The sequence below is a fragment of the Phalacrocorax carbo genome, chromosome 7 (genome assembly GCF_963921805.1).
Source record: "Phalacrocorax carbo chromosome 7, bPhaCar2.1, whole genome shotgun sequence".
Taxonomy (NCBI): Eukaryota; Metazoa; Chordata; class Aves; order Suliformes; family Phalacrocoracidae; genus Phalacrocorax; species Phalacrocorax carbo.
This window is the reverse complement of record NC_087519.1, coordinates 3,865,332-3,889,540: the sequence shown is the minus strand read 5'-3', so window position 1 is coordinate 3,889,540 and position 24,209 is coordinate 3,865,332. Positions and strand designations below refer to the sequence as shown.

The window sequence follows — 24,209 nt, the reverse complement described above, 5'->3', positions numbered from 1 at the left end:
TACCATGATTTAAGCTCATGTCTCCCAGTCCTGCCCATCCTGGATTTGCAGAACAGGTTATTCCTTTCTCCTCACACCACCTTCCTATGTATTTGAAGGCCAACAAACAGCATTTACTCTATCAACCCAAAGTACCACTGAACGCGTCACCCCATATCCGTGACAAGACTGAGTGCAAGCAAACGCAGGAAAGGCTAGAAAACGTAAGGAGTAGGGAACACTCATGTGCCACACTAACTCTGACAAGTTAGATATGGGAGAAAGCTGTGGGGGCCAGACCCGTGCCAGAGCCCTTTCACAGGCTGAACTGAAATAGCTGTGGCAAAAAGAACAGCCCCGTGTAGATCCATGAAAGATTTGCTGCCAGAAGGGCCACTACCTGGTCCTTTGTTAAAAGGCAGCAACACCTCTCCAGCCTGGAGACATACAGCACTGACAGGACCAAGCACCCAGTTTTGGACATTTTTTTTGCTGTTTTGGACCTTTTTATTTTTCTGCCTACCTCAGACCTCCCTAAAACAGATCTGATTTTCCTCCCAACCTCAGTTTAGCAACTGCCTGGTCCATTCCCCCTAATGCTACCACAATGGAAAAGAAAATACAAGACGAAACCAGACCCAGATGCTGAAACAGGAGAATTAAATAAAACTCTGAGTGAAGAGCACTTTTAACTGCCTCCTGCACCCACCACCATGCCATGGCTGGCAGTGGGGTTGATGAGAGCACCTCATCCCCAGGAAATGCAAAAACCTGAGCCCTGCTTTCAGGGAGAAAACCCAACAAACTACCTCATATTTCCCTCAGAACAGAAATCCCTCTCCTCACAAATCGGTTTGGAAACAGAATTCAAACACCCACGCCTCAAAGTAGCAGCACTGAGCGGAGCCACGCTGAGGTAAAGAGGAGCACTGGCTTAGGTAACAGCCGTGCAGCCCCGTGACTGAAATGGCGGTAGCTGGATTTTCCTCTTCAAGTCATCCCAAACCGGCCCGAAAACACCGTGTTTGTCGGAAAGAGGATTTATTTTATTTTATTTTAAACAGCAGTTAAAGAGATGCTCCGTGGCGGCAGCCGCCAGCCCTCCCGTGAGGCGCGGGGCCGCGCCTGTCAGCCCGCCCGTGCGGCGGCGGGGCCGCGCCTGTCAGCCCGCCCTGAGGCGGCGGGGCTGGCGGGGCTGGCGGGCCGAGGGGCCGCGGCATGGGGGACGACCTGGCGTCGGAGGGTGACAGCTGTGAGTGGGGGCTCGGAGGGGGCTGCCCCAGCGGGGCCTGGGGCGCCGCGCCGGGAGGGGGGATTCGTGTGGCGGGGGCGGGCGGGCGCGGCCCCGGCCTCCCCCGGGCCTGGGGACGGTGGCCGAGGTGCTTTAAAGAATAACAAAACATATAAAAAACCATTCAGAAACAAACTAGGTGTATGACCTACGCGGGAATCGAGGCCGCTGTTGCCCCAGAGCATCCTGTACCCCTGAGATGCTGCTAATAACGCCAGTACCCCCCACTTCGGCGTTTTCGCCCCCTTTATTGACCGGTCCCCAGCCGTACTGGCTTGTCGTTGTGTCCTGCAGCCCCAGCTGGAGCCCAAAGAACAGTTTTAGTGCACTTCTTTGCATGCCTTTCATCTCCTTTGCTGTTTTTTTTAAATCTCTTGCATAATAAACTGCCTGTGAGTTGGTGCATTGCACTAAGGGTAAATCACTTAAAATGTTTTCCACGCTGTTTGGGATAACTGAATCCATATGCAGTGCCTGGAACCTGAGCTCAAAAGAGAAGGAAAACTGTTAAATATCTACTGAAATGCTGCTGCTGTTGGGCGGGTGCTTGCCATGATGAGGAGCACATTTACATTTACAGTGTTAGCTTCGCCAGTGTGGACACTAAGTAGGAAACTTAGACCATCAAATCGTTTCCCATGTGTTGCTGAGAATAAATAAGCTGCGGTTTCTACAGCCTTAGCGATGCGAGGTTTGTTACTACATCTTCAGAAGCAGAGGAAAGAATAAGTCAAGGGGTGGTTTGGCATCTCTGGGCAATGATGCTTTGTGTGATCATAAAATGTGAGAATATATTTCTGACACCTGGAGAGCATGGGCAGCAACATTTGCTTAACTGAAACATAGGATTTACTCCACTGAACAGAAATAAGCATTTGCAAGGAGGTAGTACATCTGTAGCCATTGGTGTTAATAATTAACATAAACTCCACAGGTTTTTCCCAAGTTTTCCTGATATTTCCTCTCAAATGAAGGGTCCATGCGGTGTGGAAATGCAGTCCCATTAACACACCTGACCAGATGAGAACAGGGTCTCAATATACGAGTACAGAACATTCTGTTCCTGCAGAAACCAGTGACCAAATCCTGCTGCCTTCTTGAATGGACCCTGTCTGTTATTAAGACTTGTGTTATTTGTGTTTTTCTTGAGCTAAATGTTTTTGATTGAAGGTAAGAGGAACAGAAATTGGAGGATGAGGTTATACCTCTGCTGCCCTAGGAGTCCACAGTAGGGCTGCCTTTCTTCTGTGCCCTCCAGAGAGAAATGGGTTAGTGCTATTTAGACAGCAAGTCTCCTGTTTATCTCCTCAGTGGGGTGGAATGGGAACAATAATATGTTGTAATGCCTCTTGTATGGCATGTGCTTAGTCTAGTCGATACATTGATACAGACTGAAGTTGCATTGAGCCCCTGCTACCCTCAAACTGCAGCCAGCCTGAGATCTGCAGAAACATAGACAAGAGCAGAACACCTGAGCCAGCTCTCCAGTGGGCTGTGACAGGCTGAGGGTCTGACTCAAGCACTTTTCAAAACAATTCCCCAAAAGCAGTAGGGCAGAGGCTCAGTCCAACAAATACTGACGCCAGCCTTGCCGAAAACCTTGAGAGCCTCCCTGTAGGGCTGCAGCAGGCCCAGAGTCACAGCCTTGCTCTCATTTCTTGGCAGGAAGGTTTGTTCGATCAAGGAGAAGATTGCTGGGGCAAGGCCCAGCATGGAGAGTAAACACCCTTAAGTTGTGCCTAACTGTGCAGGACAAATACTGTTGATTGTGGTGAACTATGTGCAGAACTGCCACAGTCTATTAAGAGACGCAACACTAATCACAGGCCAGATGAGCAGTTTTGTGCTGCTTGGCTGATTCAGGATGCCCGGAGAGGGACAGCAGGACCATGTGTAAAAGCCTCCTTGTAGGGCAGTGGGATGTAAGTGGAAGGATGGAGAAAAGGGTCTGGGTCATCTGCCTGAGCCCTCACACTGGCACTGGGCCTTGGAGGGTGCCAGCCCTAAAGGGTCAAAAGGTTTTGGGGCTGGAGCAAGTCCACGCAAACAGAGGAAGACACTAAATTAGAAGAGAAGCTGGTAGGTCTAGAAGAGCACTGATGTGGCACAGGGGTGCTCAGGGAAGGGGAGATAATGGGAGAGGATGAATCCAGCAACCATGCCAACGACGGTAGGGCTGGGATTCTTGCTGGAAGAATCTTTCTGCAGTCATCCTTCCTTGCAGCCTCTGGGGCCGGTGAGATGAAGGGAGGGTTTGTTGGGGCATGCTGCTCTATGCTCCTTGCCAGCACTGTTTTAATGCCTGCTCTTCTGTCTCTGCTGCAGTGCTTCATTCAGAGAAGGAGTTCCACGATGCGGCGAAGCATAATGACACGGCCAGGATGGAGGAGCTCATCAGGAGAGGGGTCGACATCAAAGCCAAAACCAGTGTAAGTCCTGGGTTTTTCCACCTCTAAGCTGCAGGAAGTGCTCAGGGTGGGTTTCAGAACTGCAGCTTCTTAACGCTACTCTCCTCATTAGCTGCTCAATTGGTTAAAGCTTTGAAATACACCGCCCAGTGCTAAATAGGGCCTGTAGCAACTGAGCAGTTTCACAACACAGTGGAACCCACAGCACTGTCATCCTGGACAGACTGAAGAGTTGCAAGCGCTGAGGGACACTGATAATTTATAGTTCCCCTTGGAACCCGTGTGCCAGATACACGTGGTTGCAATGAAAGGCTTTGATTTTGCTATCTCTCTGCACCAAGGCTGTGGGACTAACTCAGTTCCTGGTGCAGGTCTCCCATCGTTGACCAGTAGGTTCCTGGAAATATGGGATCGCACCCATCCCCACTGTTTCGATCTGTCCATCCATGGTCAGTGATATTTCTCATTCCTGTGCTTTCATTATAGTCCATAACTGCAGTTTCAGAGTAGAAGGTGACTAGCAGAGGTCGCTATCTGCCTGACAAGAGAACAAAGAGAGAGAGAGCTATTTTCAAAGAAAACCCTGCATAGTGTGGGAAATTCTGGCTCCATGGATGACAAAGGAGTTTTTGGCCTTAAGGAAGGCTAGTGGATGCACACTCACTCTGCATACCTCAGCCTTCCCTCTCTCCTTCCTTCCCTTCCAGACAGACCGGACTGCCCTGCACTGGGCCGCCGGAGCAGGGAACGTGGATGCTGTGCGACTGCTCCTGGATCACGGTGTTCCGGTGGATGACGAAGACAGTGTACGAAGGCGGATCTCCCTTGTGTGTCCTGCAAATGTGCTCTGTGTTGGGGGGGTGCCAGGGACTGGGTGATGAGCTGGCAGTTACAGACCGTGCCTGTGCTCTGGGTGGGTGACACAAGGCATTGCAGTGTGTGGGAAGCTGTGGCCTCCCTGCCAAGGCAGGTGCAGTGCCTTTCTGGAGCATGCCTTGTTTTAAGATGTGTCTGTGCTCTGCCTTTTGGCCTTTTCCTTGCATGCACAGTGACCAGGAAGTAGGCTGGTAGAATCTGTGAAGTTGTCTGTATAGCATGGGGATGCTCGGCTTCTTCTGGTTGTGTTGTCTGGGTTTGTGGGAAGACAGTGACAGCCAGCAAGTTCTCTCTTCCCTTTAAGAACACCAGCACCATTGACTAGGAAGTGGCAGTCAAGAGGCAGGTCTCTGCTCAGCTGCTGCGACCGTCTGTGGCAGGAATAATAATAATTGGAATAAGTGGGGCTAAAGAAAGCCAGAGAGAAACAAAAATACTCGGGGAAACTTCATGAAGCTGGAGGGACAGCTTCCCTCCAGGGTGGGGATGGTAGTGGCTGCAGTTTAGCTGTATCTCTCTTCTGCCTAGTTTGGAATGAATGCGCTTCTCCTGTCTGCCTGGTTTGGCCACCTCCGTGTCCTGCAGATCCTCATCAATGCTGGGGCCAAGATTAACTGTGTCAATAGGGTGAGAAAGTCTCCCTACACGGGTCCATCACGCAGCTCCAGACAGTGACCAGGGGGGAGAGAGAGAGGCTTACCTGTGAGCTAAGGTAATCGTGTGTGACAGCGTCTGCTGTGGGGACTGCCATCTGCACTTCTGTCTTATTCCTGTAACAGGTGTCATAACTGTAGCCATAGAGACATATACGGATTTCTCAGCTTCTGTTTGTGCAGTGGTGATGTGGACGGTGTTACAGAAATGGGTTTAGTGAATCAGCAGTCCGTGTATTTTAAAGTAGACCTTGGTTGGGAAAAGGAGCGTTAATACTTCAATCATAACTTGCTGTATGCAGCACAAGTTAATTTTGCCCTAGAGGTGCAGGGAGGCATGGGATGGGTCTTTGCTAACAAGAACAGGTTGTTAAAAGAGACTGTCCTGCAGTCTTGGACTTGTTAAATGAATGGTCCTTTATCTCCTCTCCAGAATGGCAGGAACCTGCTCCACTGTGCGGCTCAGAGGGGACACATCCAGGTGATGGAGTTCATCATGGAGGACCTGGAGGACATGTGTGTTGATAAGACAGACAAGGTGGGAAGGCTCTTCACTGCTTTGTTTCACGAGGTCTGATCTTGCTTTGCTGAGCTTAGCAGGAATGTTACCCTTGGTCTTGGGAAGAGGCTCAGAGTCAGATGCTACTCCCAGAGAACTAAGGGTATCACGCACAGGCTCTGGCTCTCCTGCAGAGCAGGGCTTAGGGATGATGAGCATTCTGGCTCTGATCAAGCTTTGGCAGCCAAGGCTTCCCAATGTAGCCTTTTGCAGAATGAATTCAGGAATTTCAGTGTCCTTCTCTTGTGCAGCTGATGCTCCAGGGTGTAGGTAAGCAATGACCAAGGGTAACCCTCTCCCAGCCTGTTCCAACATGAGCTGATCTGTTCCTGAAGACAGTAGGAGCACACAGGAGCTTGTGCTCACTCTTTTCCACTCCCTGGCCTTCACAGTTCCTAGAGTGATCCCCACTCTGATACATGGGAGTTAAATGGGGCAACAAGAAAGCTGCCTTTCCCCTTTTCCCCAAAAGCGGTTCTGACTCACTCGATAACTGGGGTCTCAGATATTAATTCAATTTTTTTATCCTTAGTTGCTTTTAGTAAACTATTTATTATCCTCTATTTTATGAAATAAACACCGAAAAGATCTACTTTCCAGTGTTTGGTGAGGCCAAAGGGCTTGGAGTTGTTGGCCCCAGTGGGTAGTTCTGTTCACCTTGTTTTGTTAGGGTCATCCCAAATGTAAAGCAGACTGAAAGTTAACAGCAGAATAAAAGGTAGCTATTTTTGAAGTGCAGCAATTTTTCCCCCCACACAGTGGGTTTTCGCCCAAGGCATTATTATATTGCAGCAGATTATCTAATCTTGTGCTTTCTGAGCCTTTCTTGGACTCTATTTCTTTCTGTTTCCTTTCAAAGATGGACAGGACAGCGTTTCACCTGGCTGCAGAATATGGGCGGCTGGAGGTGGTAGAGTTCCTAATTCGACTGGGTTGTTCTCACAGTGCCAAAGACAAGGTATGGGCATAAAGCCACGCACCAGGGAGGTAGCGTCCAAGGATTAGAGGGTGTGACAGTCAGGGAACAGGGTACCAAATGAGGCTCATGCAGGCAGGTTGTCAGCAATTGTAACTATGCATGAAGACTGATTCAGACTCGTGCTACTGTTTGCAACCTCCTTTTCAGTCACGTTAGATATACTCTCTGCAAAGTTGTGGTGTATGAATGCTCAGTCCCGTGATGCATATATGTGTGAAGTGATGTTTACTTCCAGGAAGAAAATACAGCATTGCATTTAGCTGCTAAAAATGGACATCTCTCTGTGCTGCAGAAGATTATAGATGTTGGAGTGGACCTTGATGAAAAGAACTTTGTAAGTATATTTAAATGAAATGAAAACGACATTAGTTTCACCATTTCCCTCCCTAGAAATACTCTTCTACCACAGTCATCAAGCTGAATAGTCAGTATTGACAGGAGAGGTTTAGAAAACAGCTGATTTTATCTAAAGCGTATGTGTGTAAATGCAGGTCATGCTTGCAGAGTATCAGTGAAAGGCAACATCCTTTTTCGACCCATATCCAGTCGTGAAGTGTTGCCTTTTCTTCCTGCTATATCTGCTGACTACCTTATCACTCCATTTAATCTCCCTTTTTCTCCCTGACCCTTGTACATTCAAGTGTCTAAATGGTTATTGAGGGTGTTTTAAACTAAACTTCGCTATGCTTTATAATATTGACTTAGTCACTGAACATATGGACCTTCTGTTTGAGATCTCTATTTGACAGACCTCCTTTGGAAAATTATGTGGCTGGGACATAGTTAATGGTTTAGATAGCAAATATTGGCTTAGTAATGCTGTTACTTATTCCGGGGCACACTCCCAATTAAGTTTATCAGTAGGTTTTTTAGTCTTATTTGGTTACTGTCATCGGAAAGTGTATTTGATTGTGATTAAGATGTGAAAGAAAATGGAAACTACCTTCTGCAGTAACTTTGGTAGCGTTTGTCTTCCCCCAGATGAGCTTCCCTTTCTGCAAAGAGCAATAATAAAACCAGATAGGAATTCTGCTTGTTTCTTGTAAAGAAATGAGGTACAGGCCTCAGAAGGGAGAACCAGTGATTGAGGGCCACGGGCTTCCAGCTCTGCCTGTCGCTGTTTCTGGGCTACTCTAGGAAAATGGTTTGTCCTCCTTCTCCACATGAAATCCTTTTTTGTTTGCTAATGGGCTGAAGGGGAGAAAAGGTGATGAACATGATGTCTGTCTTGTGGCCCCTGGGTCAGCTGTTTCCAGTGGCATAAGGACGGAGCAGTACTCTGATATGTTGGAGGCAGATAATTGCATCCTTAGTTTTCCTAACAATCACCCTGGCCCTCAGAATTGGTATTTTAACATGTCATGGATTCAGAAGGCGGGGTAGAGGCTTGCTGGTTCCGCTGCTCTGTCTTGGCCTTGTCTGCAGAAACGCTGCTTGTCTTCTTTTTCGCCTTGTCCAGGAAGGACTTACGGCTCTGCACCTGGCTGCTGAGGGGGGTCACAGCGACTGTGTGAAGCTGTTCTTGGAGGCAGGTGCCGATGTCAATGCCCAAACCCAGGTGAGCTCTGCGGAGGTGATTCCATTTCCAAACACTACTTTGAGGATTTTTGCCCAGACCTGTAGCCTCCCAGGGACGGCTCCTGTTACCAGACAAGGCCATGTGGAGCCCAGCGCTTCTGAATCAGCACAGGGAGCCCAGAGGAAAGTACACATGGCTTTGTACAAAGAGGCGGGTGAAGCTGCCCTGGGACTGGTGTGGCTGTGGAGACAATGTCTATGAATTTGTCAGTATGGGGGCATGGGGCTCTTGCAGGAGGGAAGCAGGGAGATCTCTGTGGAAAGTCTGTATGAACTGCAGCTTCTGAGAATGAAGTAATACCTGACTAATACCCATCTCTTCTGATGTGCCTCTCAGAAGAAGATGAACTGCCTTCATTATGCAGCACTGCATGGCTATGAGGAGATAGCCAGGATCCTCATGGATGCAGGAATCCACACGGACGCTGTTAATCATGTAAGTCCCGCTCAATGCTCTCATCGCTTACAAAAAGGCAAAGCCAGTTTGTGGAGCTGTTCAAGAGCACACAGCAACCCCGCAAGGACCAGTGCCGCTGTGGCGTCTGCGCTGATGGGGCAGTATCCCCAGTCCGCCCCCAGTCCAGGCTGGCAGCTGTCTTATTCTGAGGCACGCTGGGCACTGCACAGAGTCATAGAATCATAGAATCATTAAGGTTGGAAAAGACCTCTAACATAATCAAGTCCAACTGTCAACCCAACACCCCCATGCCTCCTAAAGCATGTCCTGAAGTGCCATGTCTACATGCTTTTTGAACACAAAATATGGTCATTTTGGTGCCATCAGCTAAGCTTTTTCTAAGCGTAGGGTCTTATTTCCACAGCAAAATGCATCAGCGACACACATTGCGGTACTGCAGAACTTCCCAGCCATGGTGAAGCTCTTCATCGATGCAGAGTGTGACCTTGACATTCCAGATAATGTAAGCCTGCAGCTCCTGTTCTTTGTCTTTGAAATGTGAACCCACTTCAAGGGAGATTTGATCACCTTGGGGACAGGATTAAAGAGAATTGCTTTAAAATGGGGAAAACCTAGAAGTGCAACTTAGGAAACATGAAACCTGTGAAATGATTCTGAGTGTTGCAGTGAGGTAATGGCTTGATGGCGTTCAACACGTGGGCTGTGCCGTGTCCCTGGGACCTGTGTGCAGAGACATTGCGTAGGCAGGCTCTCTCCTCCCTGCTGGAAATGGGGGAGGAATTTCAGCCTGGAAGATATTCTGCAAAATGTTTTGGGGGTCTGAGAAAGGGAGGCAAACCTGGAGGTAGCTTTTGTCTCACCAAACTGTAATTTTGTGAATGAATTTGCTAGCAAATGTGTAACTTCTTTGTAATGTTTCGGTTAGTGTTCATTCTTGTAATGATGTTCTCTCCTGATGACACTATAAAATTGCCCCATTTTGCACCTGATTTTAGTTGTTTCCATTGAACAATCCCAAGGTGCATACAGTTTACAGTGCATACACACTAACCCGGCCCTGGGTCCCAGGAACAAAGAATTGGCAAAGGTCCTTTCCTCCCTTGGCCAAACCATCTGCCTACAGAAATTGTTTTAAGTAACAGGAAATAATGTAGTCCTGTGAGTGACCCTAGGGAGCTTTATGGGACTGAATATGTTCCTTCTTTAGACTGAAATGTTGTCAGGGAGGTTCCTAATGCTGGTGCTGGGACGGGGGCAGACCAGTTCTGCTCAGCCTGAGGAACCCAACTGCAATTTGAGGTAGGAGAGTGTTTGGCCCTCAGTTTAAAAGGGATGAGAGGAAAGGAGGGCAGAGCTGACAGTGCTCTTACAGTGCGTCCTCCTGGTATTGTTCTGTCCTTCCAGCCTCATGCTTGTCCTTCTCTGAAATTTAGTCCTTTCGCCCTCCTTCTGCAGAGACAGCAGACCTCACTCCACATCGCTGCGGAGCATGGCAGGCAGGACATTGCCGAGATGATTCTCATCGCAGGAGTTAATCTGAAGCTAACAGACAAGGTAAAAGTCTCCATGGGTTGACTAGATTCTGGGGGCGGGGTATGGAGGTAAAATATGGATGGTCTTTGCCACTGTTTTTTATAATTTTCAAGGAAGGCTAGTAATAATATCAAAATCTCGGCATTTCCAGGGATAAGGACTGGAAACAATTCTGAGTAGGTTATTTTGATATGTTTTCCAGGAAAGAAGTGACCGGATCTTAGGAAGGTAGAAAACACAACGAGCAAACTCTTTCTTCTCCTTCTACTTGCTCTATCATGCACATTAATATCAAAGATCTTCTTGAATAATGATAAATAATATACCTCAAGAGTTACAGCACAAATGTTTTAATAGATTAAAAGTATCTGGTTGGTATAGATCTGGCACTGGTGTCCAGGGCTTTTGCCCTCTAATTCAATCAACAAAAGGAATTCTGGAGGAATCAGGCAAGTTGCGTGCAGCCTGAAAGCACGGTACGTGCCCAGAAAATGCTGAAGGGGGCTTGGGCAGAGATTAAAATAGTGCCTGCCATTTGCAGTGGGTTAAAGCACATACAGACTCGAAGCCACCTGGCTGAAGCAGCCTTCAGCTGCAGTGAATGTTTGCCACCTTCCAGCAGTCTGTGGAACCGCAGTGAGACAGTGCAGGGAACACGTTCACGCTTTTCTCTGTGAACCTGAGCTTATGCTCACATCTGAGGCTAGAACTGTTCTTGCTGGCATGCCTGATGGCTGGGCAGGCTCTCTTTCCTTCATGCAACTTTCAAATCTTGTTCCTTTCTGCTAGATGCTTTTAGATGTAAATACAAATCCCCCTCCCCAGTCCAAAATCATGTTCATGTAAGGAGTGCAGTTACATTTTCACAGTCCCATCAGCTCGTGCTTCTCCTAGGAGACCGTTTCTAATCATGTGAATGTGGAGCCTATAAAATTAATGAGGTTGTATAAATCGCTTCAGTTCCATGCTGTGCAAAAGGCCATAAAACGCCATGGATTGTAGTGCTGAGCTGGTCCTTCGACGGTGGCGCCCATGTTTCTGGGAGCCTGAAACCAGCCTGCTGTCTGCTGTGGGTTAGGGAATGCATTCCCAACTGCTCCTGCCGAACGGGCAGATCCCTTGCGGTGACTGAGGGGATGCTGCAGTGCCTGGAAAAATGACTCCCCATGTCCTGCACACAGTAGCTCGAAGCTAGTGCACACCCGAGGTGGTTACAGGTGGAGAATAGGGGTCCTTCATCCCAGCTGGGTGCATTGCTCGACAGGCCGTGCTGCCTGCTACTACAGACTGCCGGGAGGGTGTGCAGATTGTACCTCCTCAGAGTGCAAGGTCTTTTCCAGCTCATTTTTCCCCTTCTGATTTCAGCAAGGGAAAACATCTCTCGATGTCGCCGCCCGAGGCAATCACATCAACTTGGCGGACATGATTATCAAAGCTGATCGGTTTTACAAATGGGAAAAGGTGAGCAGCTTACGCCGCCATCCCCTGCGCTTTCCAGGGCATGTGTAGCTTTAAACTCTTCACTGAGGCTCCACATCACCAGCTGTCAAAAGGAAAAGAAATACAGGACATCCTGTGACAGCCTGACCTCTACTTTCATCACCTTAAGAAAAACAAAAGTCCTCACCATGCTAACAGTATTTACTTAAGGCTTTCCTTATTTAAAAAAGCCTCTGTTGTTAAAAACCCCAGGCTGCGCTGAAGGGAACAGGGATTTTCAAAGATTCTTTGGCAGCTGTTCCCAAAGCCCTGTAGGATTGGGTACCATTAGTTCCTTTTCCCAGAAGGAGAAACTGAAGCACTGAGCAGGAAAATGCTTGGCCAGAGGTCACTGAACAGGACACTGCTCAGCCCCAGTGCTTACCCCAAGCACATGCCCAAACTGAGCTGAGCAGAGGGCGTGCTGAAAGTACAGCCAAACACCACATCCCTTGTGTCTTCGTAAGCCTTTGGGCATCCTCCCATACCAGGAAAGACAGTGCTGTAGTGGGGAAAGAAGAGGAAGGAAAGGAGGGCGTGCGCCCGTGGCTCAGGCGCAGCTTCAGCAGCAGTGCTGTGTATATCAGGCCTTTGCGCGGGCTTTCCACGCAGCCTTAGGGAAAGAGCCTCTTTGCAGTCTGGTGTATAAAGGGGGCTCAGCAGCTGTGCCTGTATTGCAGGGGAGCAAGGAGATTTAATTAAACGATTCTGCATAGAAGCCCCAGATAAAAGGCACTTTAGAAATGTAAATTGCCATCAGCATGGGCTTCACGGCAAAGCTGCTGTTAGCAGTATTTGTTAACGTGCGTGATTAGAACGGAGTGAAATGAGAGAATAAAGAGAATAAAAAAAGTGTGCTGTGCCAGAGTGAACTCAGAGCGACCTGCAGAGCTGAGGACGTGGAAGGCTGCAGACGACAGCATCCCATCCAAAACCCCTCTTCTGGCTTTGCAGGACAACCTGAACAGCGACTCCGACTCCTGGGTGGCAAAGCATTTGACCTTTAAGCAGGATCACAGGCTGGAAACGCAGCACATTCGCTCGGTGATGTGGAGATTAGCCACTAGGTACCTCAAACCTGGTGAATGGAAGAAGCTGGCACACTACTGGAAATTCACTGATGCCCACATTAGGGCCATCGAGCATCAATGGACAGGTATTTTCCTTCCTTCACTTGGACTGTGTTTCTAGGAGATAAGCCTGCAGTAATAGCAAGGCATGAAGAAATCCAGCTGGCTTATTTGAAACAAAAAAAAAATTAGGTTAAAAATCCCGGTTTTAATGAACGCGGAGTTATCTACACGCTAGAGTTGTTCTAGGGGTAAAGCACACAAGCGTGGGGGTTAGCGGTCCATCGCTCACTCCTTCTGAGGCACTTGCCAGACCTGTGGGTTCTTGCTACAATTCCTCTTCTGCAGGACAGAAGAAACTTGCTGGTTTTATTTTTTTTTTTTCTTTTAAAGAGCTGAGCCAAGAAGTCAGTGAAGTTCCATCTGGAATCTAACAGATACATTAGCAGAAGCAGTTTCTGAGCTTCAGAAACAGATCCCTGCTGGTTCGGTTGCACAGCGCGAGGAGGGGGCCAAGCGGTGCTCTGAGGGCAGAAATTCCGTATCGCTGCAGAAGGTTGTCCGACGAGTCCAAGCTCAGTCATGGCCCACTCCGTTAAGTTTAATGTTAATCTAGCAACCACACCACAGCTAGGAATTCAGCTAAACCATACTTCAGAGCATCCTACTAAAATTCCAAGACGAGGGAGGGGTGTCCAATCCCACCGGCTCAGAAATCCACTCTGGCCAGGGCCGCGCAGTGCAAAGCGCAGGATTTCAGTTGTGGTTTGATCTTGCCAGGTACGAAAAGCTACAGGGAGCACGGCCACAGAATGTTGCTTATTTGGCTCCACGGCGTGATCACGGCGGGAGAAAATCCAATCAAGGGCTTGTACGAAGGCCTTGTGGGGATCGGAAGGAGAGATTTAGCAGGTAATACTTTTGTCTTCCTTCAAATAACGCGCACCGAGCACTACCCGAGTTCTGTGGCTACACAACACGCACAGAGGAGAAGTAGTGATTCCAGTTCACGCAAGCTGGAAGCCACCCTGCCCCCTTGCCACCACGTGTCATTTCTTTCTCTTCCTTTTACTTGGATGAATTAAGACATCCTGCCATGGCTTTATACTTTCTCCGCAGCAGATGGGCCTCTCTTCTTTTACAGAAAGCATTCGGAAAAAAGCAAATGCCGACTCTGCCTCTCCACGGAAGTGCATAGCAATGTGACACAGGGAGGGCCCCAGCGGTTCCTTCAGCTGATGCCTGTCCTGGAGCTCCAGAGGAAACACTGGCTCTGCTGCTGATCAGGAGGCAGCTGTGACTTAAGGGCTTCTTGTCTTAAAAAGCTGGCAGTGCTGCCGCTCCCTTGGTGTGAAATGACAAGGGGTTCAGCACACGTTAATGGTCTGAAATGCCTCTTTACACAGAAGGGAGGTTTTTATCAGCTGTTGCCTATGGGCTGGGTACTGCAATAAGAGTTCCGTGAGCGAGCCTCACTTCTTGTACTGCGAGTATCAGGAAATACTATTTTACTGTAGCTTGTTTTCATCACATTTTTGTATATGAATTTTTAATTGTCTATTTTTTAAGTTATTGAGGGGAAAGCCTTTGCTTTCAGAAATGTTCTTTACTTGCCTTTCAGGGGTTTGGGGAGGAGTGTCGATCACTTGTGTCTTGTAACTTTTGTAACTATTGGGGGGGAATTTAAGAAGTCAAGGCCACCACTTGGTCCTTTTGGAACCTTAAGGCTTGTGATCATTAGTGTCTTGACTCTTCACAAACAAGTTTCTGAGAACATTAACACATACTCCTTATAAGTGTACACTAACATACATGTACTGTTTATAAATCAAACAGGTAATTTTTTTAATCCCTAGGCTATAGCTTGACAAGTATAAGAACGGTCATTGGTTATCTACGCAGCCTCTGACAAGGACATACAGGTTCTTAAATAGCACTTGTCATGTAATACTTCTTCTTCTTTACAGCGTTTCAAGAAGAAAAATAATGTATTTCAATAAATCCAGATTTTACCCTTAAATCCATAAGTATGCCTCAGTGATTACTTAAAAAAAAAATGCACAATTCTTAGTTAAGAGCTAAACCAGTGCAACTTTATATTTAGAACTTGAGGTGAATTCAAGCAGAAGGGGCTCATTTTCATAGTTTCTAGAGGTGGCTGTAGCGGCAAACGAGGACGGGGGCAAGCTACAAAGCTACACTGCTGTTCTGTTGTAGTCAAAACAAGAGACACTTGCTGAAATTGAAGTTTTATTGAAAACTGTTTTCAAACAGCAAGGAATTTAAAAATTCAAACGCTTTATTTCAAATAGAAACTAACTTACAATGCAACATATGAAGCAAATAAGTGATGGCAGCATTGGCACTTAAAACAACTTTTCAACCAAATATTCAACAAAAATATATGTCAGCTTTTAAGTACACAATCTGCATGTGGCAAAATATACAGCTGAGTGAAAAATATAAAAAGAAATACCGTTCTGCTTAAGAACATGATGGTGAAGACTTTGGTAGCAAAAATGTCTTTGTTTTTAAAACTGTAGTCTTCAAAGATGCTTCCTTGAATTTGGAGACTAAAAATTAAGCAGATCTATCCCGTTATGCTGCTGGAGGTTACTGTCCGCGGGTCGTTCACTGACTATTGATCCCGTTGGAATCACACAGTGATCATCGGCTAATGCAAGGAGAAAGGCAGAGTGGGAGCAGCTAGTTGTACACAGGAAGACCGCTAAACCGACTCCTTGTTTGCACCAGCACTCCCAAACCTACTGCTCCTCTTGCTCGCTGCTGGTGTGAAGACTGATCTTTTGGACTTCCAGCTCTTCTGCGCTGACCATGGAGGGATCGATGGCTGCGTAACGGGTACCGTGGAACTGCAGCAAATGGATCTGTCGGACATGGAAAACAACACTGATACAGGTGTAGAGGCAGAAGGGTTTGGTAAGAGAAAAACATTAACTTCTCAGTAATTTCTGTGAGGATGAAGTCGTGGCTCTGGAGTACAAGAGTTCAGAGAGAGGAATCAGGCAAGAGACAAACGCGCAAATCCAGCCCTCCACGAATGTGGCTGCTCCCAGCCCTGCCCTTCTGCACAGTGGTCTGGCAGCCAGGGCGAGCAGAGTTAAGAAACAAGAGCCAGCACAGAAAAGGAGCCTCCCAATGCTGCGCCAGCTGTACGCGGCAGTGGATCGGGTTGGGATGCAGAGACTCACCTGAATATATAGGTTGACCTCAGCACTCCTGCAGAGATACGGGAAGTTGCCTCCTGTTTTGAGATGAGCTCTTCTGGCATTAGGATAAAGCTTATACATGTCTTCTTTTGCTTCAGTCGAAAGCGCGCTTTGGTCAAACACCTACGTAACAAGTCACAGCAGTTAGTTCTGAATCTGATTAGATTTTAGTTATTAAATCAGGTTGGATATATGCTGCTCCTAGAAGCAATTCTCAGCTTCTCTGCGGAACAGCGTTAACAAAACAGAAAACAAGCAAACACCTGAGGCATCAACAGCTAAAAAGCTAACACTGACACGTAAACATGTGTCTGTGTTATTGCACAGAATATCCAATTCATAATTTAACACAGAAGAATCAGTGTGGCCCAGCCAGTATAAAACCTATCTAAATATGAATTTAGATGCTGCAAATATTTATCAAGATGCTAACAGGATATCCAGGCCCCACCTGCCAAGGGCGGGAAACTTTAAAGAAGAAAAAGATTCCACAGAGATTAACTTACATCCATAATGGTTACAGGGATGTCTCGAATTTTGTGAGGTTCTACATAGGAGTTCTGGCAGTTGAGGGTAAGTCTTGAGGCGAGCTCGCTCTGGCCCAGACTCTCCAGCTTTCCGTAGAGAAAAGCATTGATTAACAACATATTTCACTGCAGGAAGTTAATGCAATATTAACGATAAAGCCACAGAGAAGTTAGTTACAAAGGGAAACACGACTGCACTTCAGATGGAGATGATAGTTCCAACTTAGTATCTCTCTGCTTGCGACAAATGCATAAAACATGCTCCGTTAGCTGCTCCTGCCTCCAGAGGACAGGCTACAGATGTATCCCAGCATCTTCTCCTCTTCCACCTCAGCCTCTTCACTACTTTGAGCTACATAAACAAACAGAACTGTAAGGTAGACAGTCACGGCACCAGTTAAATTGCCAGGGCTGTGACAGTCAGCACCTGCTAAGGCTCCATTCCTTAACCCTCCCTTCTGGGTATGTAAATGAAGAGAGCAGCAGAAGTACCTCCAACCCCCTGCTAAGGAAATCTACAGAGATTGACTCCGCAGCCATTCGAGTACACGGCCACCTACCCTGTCCACCATGAAATCAATCCCATCGGCCATTTCAGGATCTAGAGGACCAGACGCAAAATTCCCAAGGACAATTTTTTTCAGCATAAAAGCAGGCATCAGCCAAAAGCTAAAAAAGAAACAAGATGTAACAGCCTTCAAGCATGCAGGACTCCAACATTAAGATGCTTTGTTGTAAGCGCTCCTTTTCTTTGCACAGACTTTGTGCTTTAACTTCACATGAAATCCTCAAGAAGCTTCGAGAGCACAGAGAGCACCTTGTAGCTGGGTGCTTGAAACACTCCGGGAAGCTGTTAGTCTTACATTGAAAGAGTGTATTTTAAACGTGGTGAGTAACACTTTTCTGACTCTAAACAGCTTTGCTAAAAAACAGGCAGCGTCCTTAAATCTGACCACACACACAGAAGATCACAGGATGCCTCTTCTGTCAAATTCCACTCTCGCAACTGTGAAAATTTCCATTTTCCTTGTGGTGTGGCTTTAAAACTCACAAGCATTCCATCCCGCACCTCCCTCACCCAGGCTGGAAAGAGGTTAGACACATGTCCAGCCAGATCGGCGTGACATCTCCTTGCAAAAGGCTTAATGCTACACATCTGGTCGCTCGTCTCAGTCTTCCTTACCTGTTCGCTGTCCATGTCTGATTAAAGATTGAAGTGTCACTGAAGGAGTTACATAGGATGAGAGATTGGACTCTGGGAGATTTGTGTGTGTATTCAGCAAATTTTTGAGCCAGAAAGCCTCCCAGAGAAGCTCCAAAAAGATGAACCTAATTCAAGAAAAAAAAAAACCAGATCATGCTACACTTGTGCAGTCACAAGACTGACCTCTAAGTACAACATTTCATTACAAAAATAAGTCATTCAAGTTTTGCCCTCTCCTCATAACCCATTTTTTAAAAGAACCACACTCTTCTATTGAGCTTCTGGTTTTGTGTGTGATATAAATGTGATAAATACTGAAAAAAAGAAAGAAGTGTTTCAGATTACAGTTCAAATTTCTGTTTGCTCATCCAGGTTAAGAAAAAAGCAAACATTTTACTTTGTCTTCAATAGCTATTCCAACCCAAGATACTTCATTGTGGCATTCCGTACTACATGAATTAGGAAGGATAACCTCCACAGGATCCCGTGAAAAACGAGTTAACCAATACAATTTAATAGACCTAGAACAGCAGTTGAATTTAGGCCAAGTATGACAATTTTCAAGGGTATTCACCTTGAAAAATAAACTTGTTTCAAAAAGTAACATTGCAACACAGCCTCTATTTATAGTCTACATTTCTGTGTCATACTTTATATACCCTTGCTCTTAAGTGAGACTCTTTCAAACATGAGGTTTTTCTGCACCAATACGCTCATTTACCCATCTCTGAGCACTCACTTTATCCAGCTGAAGGTGGTCTAACAGTTTTCGGAATCCATCACAGAACTCGAGGTGATCCCAGTACACCGGATACTGCAACTAAAATAACATGAAGTTAGAAAAAGCCAATCTCTGATCAGCACCCATCAGCTCCCTGCTTGAAAGTTGTGCCAATTCTCACATTAAAGGTTTCAGGACATCAACCTGCCTCTCCTGCATCGCGAGCCTCCTCAGCACGGTACCTGCAGCCAGAGAGTGGGAACACCTCCCCCTCGCTTGCACAAAAATACACAAGTGAAAGTACGGCAGAGCAAGTTTGTTGGGGAAAGTGCAGCATTGCTTCATTCTGTAATCAGTGGGAGGAGAGGCTGGAATGATTCTTCAGCAATTTTGTAGCACGTAAAGTTGGCAGGTACAGAAATCATTAACTGCTGCAAGAGATGGAGCAGCACCCCCAAAGCCGCACTGTTTGGCAGAAATGTTGTTGTACAAATCAATGACTTCGGTTCAGCTCAGGAGCTGAGAAGCCACAAAAAAGCAAGCTGTTAGGATTTTAAGGAGTGACTTAGCATTTGCAGCTATGCAGGCTAAGAACCAGGTTATCCACCATCCCTACATGGAAACCCCGAACTACCCCATACACTTGCCTCACGGCTAACAAAGATCCAGCTGGAGGCAAAGATGATTGGTGTCCCAGGCACACAAGGGAGAAAACAGACCGAGAAGTTGATAATGTGTACGTGCAGGGCTTCGGGTAAACGGTGCTATAAACGTACAGATTTCAGCCTGGATCTGCACACTACATACTCTGGAGTACAACTCAGAATCAGGTTTTTTGTGGATTCTCCTTAATCAACACTAAGAAATTCACCTTCATTACCCAACCTCTGATTAGAGCAAGAAGCACAAGCACGCTAACTTTGACACAGGACTGAGAATACTCACAGCGATGACTCTGTAGCCCCATCCAGTCAGCGCCAAAATTTGCTGGAAAAACACGTCTGCAGTTCCGCTTACAGGAGGGAGAAATATGAGTGGGCACCGAATGCTCCTGGGTCCTGCATCATACAGCGACCAGACTTTACTGTCATCATCATCTACTATGATCTGGAAAAGGAGAGGCACGGCGGGGGGGAGGAGAAACACACAAGACAAATGAGGTTCTTCAGCCAGCTTCCAGGATCGCTTCTACAAAATTTCTGTCACCTAGTAAATATTATAATACTTAAGACCCCTTTGACCAAGGCCATCTTTTACTCTTCTTCACAATAGCTTCCTTCTCTAAGGCTGTTTACTAACTGGAATGACAATGTTTGTGACAATACTGCTGGAAACAGAACCGCAGCCACGCGCTGTCAGACCGAATGCTTTGTGTGCCCTGACACAAGGTGGGTAACGAACACCGCACCACGTGGAGTCAGTGGCACCACAATACGCGGTGTCCTAGGGGAGCTCATCCTTCTGCAGACAAGCAGAGACCACTGCAAGCGCTGAGAGTAGGGAATTATGTGGGTTTCACAGTGACAGGCTGCACTTCAGAAGTTACACCTGGAAAAAAGTAAATCTCGTCCGTTCTGAGGAAGTGCTATTAACGTTTGCAATGCTTTGCTCTGGATTTCAGCTCAGAGGTCATCAGTCAGAACGATGGTACATCTGGGTCTGAAAATTCATACGGAAATAAATCATGGGAACGGCAAGACTGTTCCCCAAAGGATTAGGTTTACGCAATATTCCACACGCAGAGAAATATGCTTGGAAAAGGAGCCACCACAGCACGGCCCAGGAGGTCAGTTCAAGGTACGACAGCAACAACTGCAGGCTGGAAGGGCCCGCACTGCCCCAGGGGACAGCTTTTTAAACAACCATCTACGTTTGCATTTACTGGGCAAAAGACGTTACAGGTCTGGATACAGGCAAACCTACTGAATTAAGCTGCTGACACCACAAATTATTGATCTGAAACAGTTACAGCCAGCTGCCAGAAACAGAGACGCACCCAACTCCCAAAGCAGCGCTGCAAAGCTGACTTGGAAAGAAAAACGCTTCCATCATCTGGGAGCATCTCAGGAGCACCTGGAGTGCCTAGGACACGGGGCTGGCGGAAGCAGATTATTCACACACGAGCTGCTATCCTTAACAAGCAGTTTCTCATACAATGCCCATCTCAGGGCAGAAGTTAGAAGTCCTAGCACAGTTAGTATCTTTAAAGGTATAGGAATTAGAGAAAGGATTTATTTTCTAGCAATGCTGGAGCCTGACTTGTTTTCCCAGGCCCTGTTCTACCAGAAAGTTGTGTATATTTAGGTTGCTCTTTCAACCCTCTGCAGCCCACCAAAGCATGTAGCTCATACCAGATCAACAAGCACAAACCTCTGGGGAAAGCCTGCGTCACACAGCAGGAATTCATCTCCTCAGTATCAAGATTTGATAGCTTTTTGAATAGCAATATACAAGCACAATTTTCCACCGCTGCAGTTAAGCTTCTCAGGGAATCAGAGGAGAACAGCGTATCACAAATCAGATTTGCTTGACTAACAAATCTGCCTGTAATAAAGCCAGTGTTTGGGGCTCTGGGAGCATGTGAGAAATCACATGATACTGTTTTGTAAAGCCTTTACAAAGGAAAAAAAAAAAAAAAAGATTGCATACCAGAGCTTCTTGACCACGGAAACCATTTAAAAAACAAACCTTGTACAAAAGCCCTCCCAACTCCCCAAAAAACAACCCTCTGCGCACAACCCAGGAGCTCCAGGCCCTGCCGTTCTCAGCTGTTATTCCATCAGTAACATTGGATCCATTCAGGGTAGCTGTTGGTGGCTACTACAAAGTTTACCTGCAAGAATATTTCCAAAGGTGAAGCATGTTCCTTGAAACCAGAAACACAAAATTAATTCACGTGAAGGGAACTGAGGCTGAGAGATAACGGTTCTTTCCTTGAGCCCAGACAATAAATCAATGGGTTTAGACAATTGTTCTATTTGATTCTCAGCCACGTAGTGGATAGTTTAACTCCAGCTCCCAAACAAGGCTAAGCACCGCACAGGTGGACAGCTGCGTGGCTAACTGCTGATTCAGCAGGTCAACAGCCTTATTCTTGTTCTGGTCAAATCAATCAAGATCACCTACAGTTTACATAAAGGGTAAAATCTGCACTTCGTTGAAACAAGGGGCAGGACTTCCCTCTTGAGTTCAGCAGAGCCAGGGTGTTCCCTGCTGAAGACTTAGGAAGGACTTATCTATGACAGCAAGCGGTGTACGCAAATGGCAGCTGACAGGCAAAGCTAAAGAGAATTTTAAAGTGTTATTTTCTGTGCTGTGCTTCCTCTATCTGGCACGAGCAGGAAGGGCGATGGAGCTGTGCATTTCCTCCTCCTGTCAGGAAGATCTCAGCCCATTTTCAAACAGCTCTGGCCCTGCTTCCTTAGGTCAATCTGACAGCAGTAACGTGTGCTTACCAGCAGTAGTGATGGTCAGTCATTCCTCCCTCCATACCGCATGTGCTTTGCCTATACTTTTGGGGGGATAACGCAAGCAAACATACCCCTAAAGTCTGCTTCAGAGATTAATTACATCTTCAAATTGTGCTTTTTTTTCCCCCCCTTCTCTCTCCAGCCACCAGGACTAGCGTGCCTATCTTCTTCACACCCCACATTCACCACTGTGGCATCACTTTACTTTTGAGTAGACAGAATCACTCAAGAGGGTAAGGTATTCCCTCGTCTGAAGGTCACCAGCAGCTTCAGTTTACACATGTCCCGATTTATGGAATCCTGAGTAGTCAGCACCAGCTGACAGCAGTGGCCCCTGGCAACGAGCTGCAGCATCACACAGTCCCCACAGCAGCAGCGATGCGTTCTGTTGTAACCACAGCCTCCAGCTCCTTTCGTTTACCGTACTGCATCCCATAAAGCAGCACCTCAGAGCATCCACATATCTTTCTGCTGAAATGCTGCCTCCCAGCTTTGCTGACCCAGCGAGGCGTTGCCTGGAGGCAAAAGCACAGCACAAATAGACCCAGCAGATGTGGTACTGGCCACAAACAGAAAGAAGCTGGACAGTCAGAGCCTAGACAGAGCATGCATGGCCAACAACAACGGATCTTTATTATTGTGTCTTCAGTTTGTGTACTGAAGACACAAACCAGCAAAAGTAAATGAGAAACCCTGAACGGAGAATCCTACAGCCATTCCATGAAGATAATTTCTTGGAGAAAGCTACACACCACTCAGTGGAAATAATGCTAGGCACATCCAAGTGTTGTTCCTTAGGTTTGGGGACACAGTCCCTTTTGAGTGGCCCAACTGCAACCAGCTTGCTGTTGAAAGAGGTAATGCTGCTCTTGCCTCTGCAGCCAGCACCATCCCCGTGATCCTGCAGCCCACGCAGCCATCCAGATTAGGGAACTAAGCCAGCTAGAAGTCAGTGCAAAAACAAGCTATAAAACACTCCCAAGCAAGACAGGTCACTGACTCTGCTCGGCTTGTATGGCTGCATGAGCGACCGTGCTTGCGGGAGGAGCAGGCTGGGGCGTAAAGCCGAGACTGTCCTTCAGTCTGGCAGCAGCCTGCGCTGCTGCAGGTTAGTCTGCAACCACAGCCCCAGCAAGCCTGATTTGCGAAGGTACGCGTGAGAGCTAGTCCGAGTCAGGAGCTACCTACAAGTACTGCACGCCATGCCCTTCGCCGCTTGGCACATAGAGAACACAAGTTGGAGCACTGCACACCTCACTCTTGTGGTTCAGTGAAAGGAAGTGGAGAAATCCAGCGAGAGAAGAAAGTGACTGGACAGTGTGATTAAGCAGAAGACATCTAGAGGATGCACAGTGGAACAAATGATTTGGTTTTTTCCAGTGTGGTTAAGGCATCTTTCCACTCTTGGGAGCCCTGTGTGCAGCCCAACTGCTGAGAAGTTGCCTTCAGATGCTCTGCTTCAGCCTGAGGCCGATGGGCAGGAAGACCGGAGGTGGCTCTGGCAGCACGGCCGCGTGGCAGCCATGTGAGAGGCCATGCACGGGATCCCCAGCACATACTATTTCCTTGGAGTCCCCTCCTCAGGCATGGCTGGCGTCAGGATGCCAGGTACTGCTGCTGTGGCTCGCAACTGTGAGCCTCTGGTCCCCACCACCACGTGTGGAACTAACCTCTGAGAAGCACGTGAAAATTAAGAGAGTGCTTTCATGCTCTCACATGACACACAGGGCAACAGTTCAGGAGATAAACCAGGTCACTAGCACAGCCACAACTGTTTGGCATTAACCAAACAGCTTAGTCTCCCCCACTATAAAGCAAGAGGAGACATTTCACCCACAAGTCGATTACATTTGTACATACCTTTTTAAGAGGAACCGTGCTTCTGAACCAGTTATAGTCCGGAGAGACTTTAATCTCTCCCATGATGTTTAGAAAAAAACCTCAGTTTAGGTCAACCTGAAAAAGAGAGGGACAAAGTTAGAAATCAGTACAACAGCTTTACTGGAGGCAGCGCTCAAAAGCTGTGCCGCATACATAAAGCATTTGCAGGGTGAGTTTGCTCTTATCAGTTGATTTTACTCCCTCTGACTCACGCCAAGTTTACTTATTGACCGTTTTCATCACAAACCATTTAATTATTCTCCCAAAAGGCAGTGACCTGACTGCCTTACTGCGCTGGCCTAATTATAAAATGATTACGCTTTTGTAACAGCATCCTCACCTAACAGCTGTAG

The 24,209-nt window shown here is 47.1% G+C and overlaps 2 protein-coding genes across 6 annotated transcripts in view; one reads left to right on the top strand and one right to left on the bottom strand.

Moving 5' to 3' along the window:
• The first annotated feature begins 1,108 nt into the window (after nt 1–1,108).
• Nucleotides 1,109–14,850, top strand: ANKDD1A (ankyrin repeat and death domain containing 1A). 3 transcript variants are annotated; one of them, XM_064456088.1, is made up of 15 exons: nt 1,110–1,231; nt 3,596–3,699; nt 4,386–4,505; nt 5,083–5,181; nt 5,641–5,745; nt 6,626–6,724; nt 6,981–7,079; nt 8,205–8,303; nt 8,661–8,759; nt 9,145–9,243; nt 10,197–10,295; nt 11,640–11,735; nt 12,708–12,909; nt 13,604–13,735; nt 13,968–14,850. In XM_064456088.1, exons 1-15 carry the CDS (start codon nt 1,198–1,200, stop codon nt 14,027–14,029), a joined length of 1,548 nt encoding a protein of 515 aa, XP_064312158.1. In that variant the 5' UTR covers nt 1,110–1,197; the 3' UTR covers nt 14,030–14,850. The 3 variants fall into 3 exon arrangements, with proteins under 3 accessions (XP_064312160.1, XP_064312158.1, XP_064312159.1); XM_064456089.1 differs by having other exon boundaries at nt 1,111–1,231; nt 4,386–4,484; XM_064456090.1 differs by lacking the exon at nt 6,626–6,724 and having other exon boundaries at nt 1,109–1,231.
• A 210-nt stretch (nt 14,851–15,060) lies between these two features.
• Nucleotides 15,061–24,209, bottom strand: part of SPG21 (SPG21 abhydrolase domain containing, maspardin) — a 60,065-nt gene continuing 50,916 nt past the window's right edge. For 2 of the 3 annotated variants that reach the window (XM_064456100.1, XM_064456099.1), the window contains exons 2-9: nt 23,836–23,931; nt 19,451–19,612; nt 18,524–18,604; nt 17,764–17,909; nt 17,141–17,249; nt 16,560–16,667; nt 16,036–16,176; nt 15,061–15,711 (exon numbers count right to left, since the gene is read on the bottom strand). In XM_064456100.1, the coding sequence (XP_064312170.1) occupies nt 15,589–15,711; nt 16,036–16,176; nt 16,560–16,667; nt 17,141–17,249; nt 17,764–17,909; nt 18,524–18,604; nt 19,451–19,612; nt 23,836–23,898 (933 nt within the window). In that variant the 5' untranslated portion in view covers nt 23,899–23,931 and the 3' untranslated portion in view covers nt 15,061–15,588. The remainder of the gene's footprint in view (nt 15,712–16,035; nt 16,177–16,559; nt 16,668–17,140; nt 17,250–17,763; nt 17,910–18,523; nt 18,605–19,450; nt 19,613–23,835; nt 23,932–24,209) is intronic. The other variant, XM_064456101.1, reaches the window with a different exon arrangement.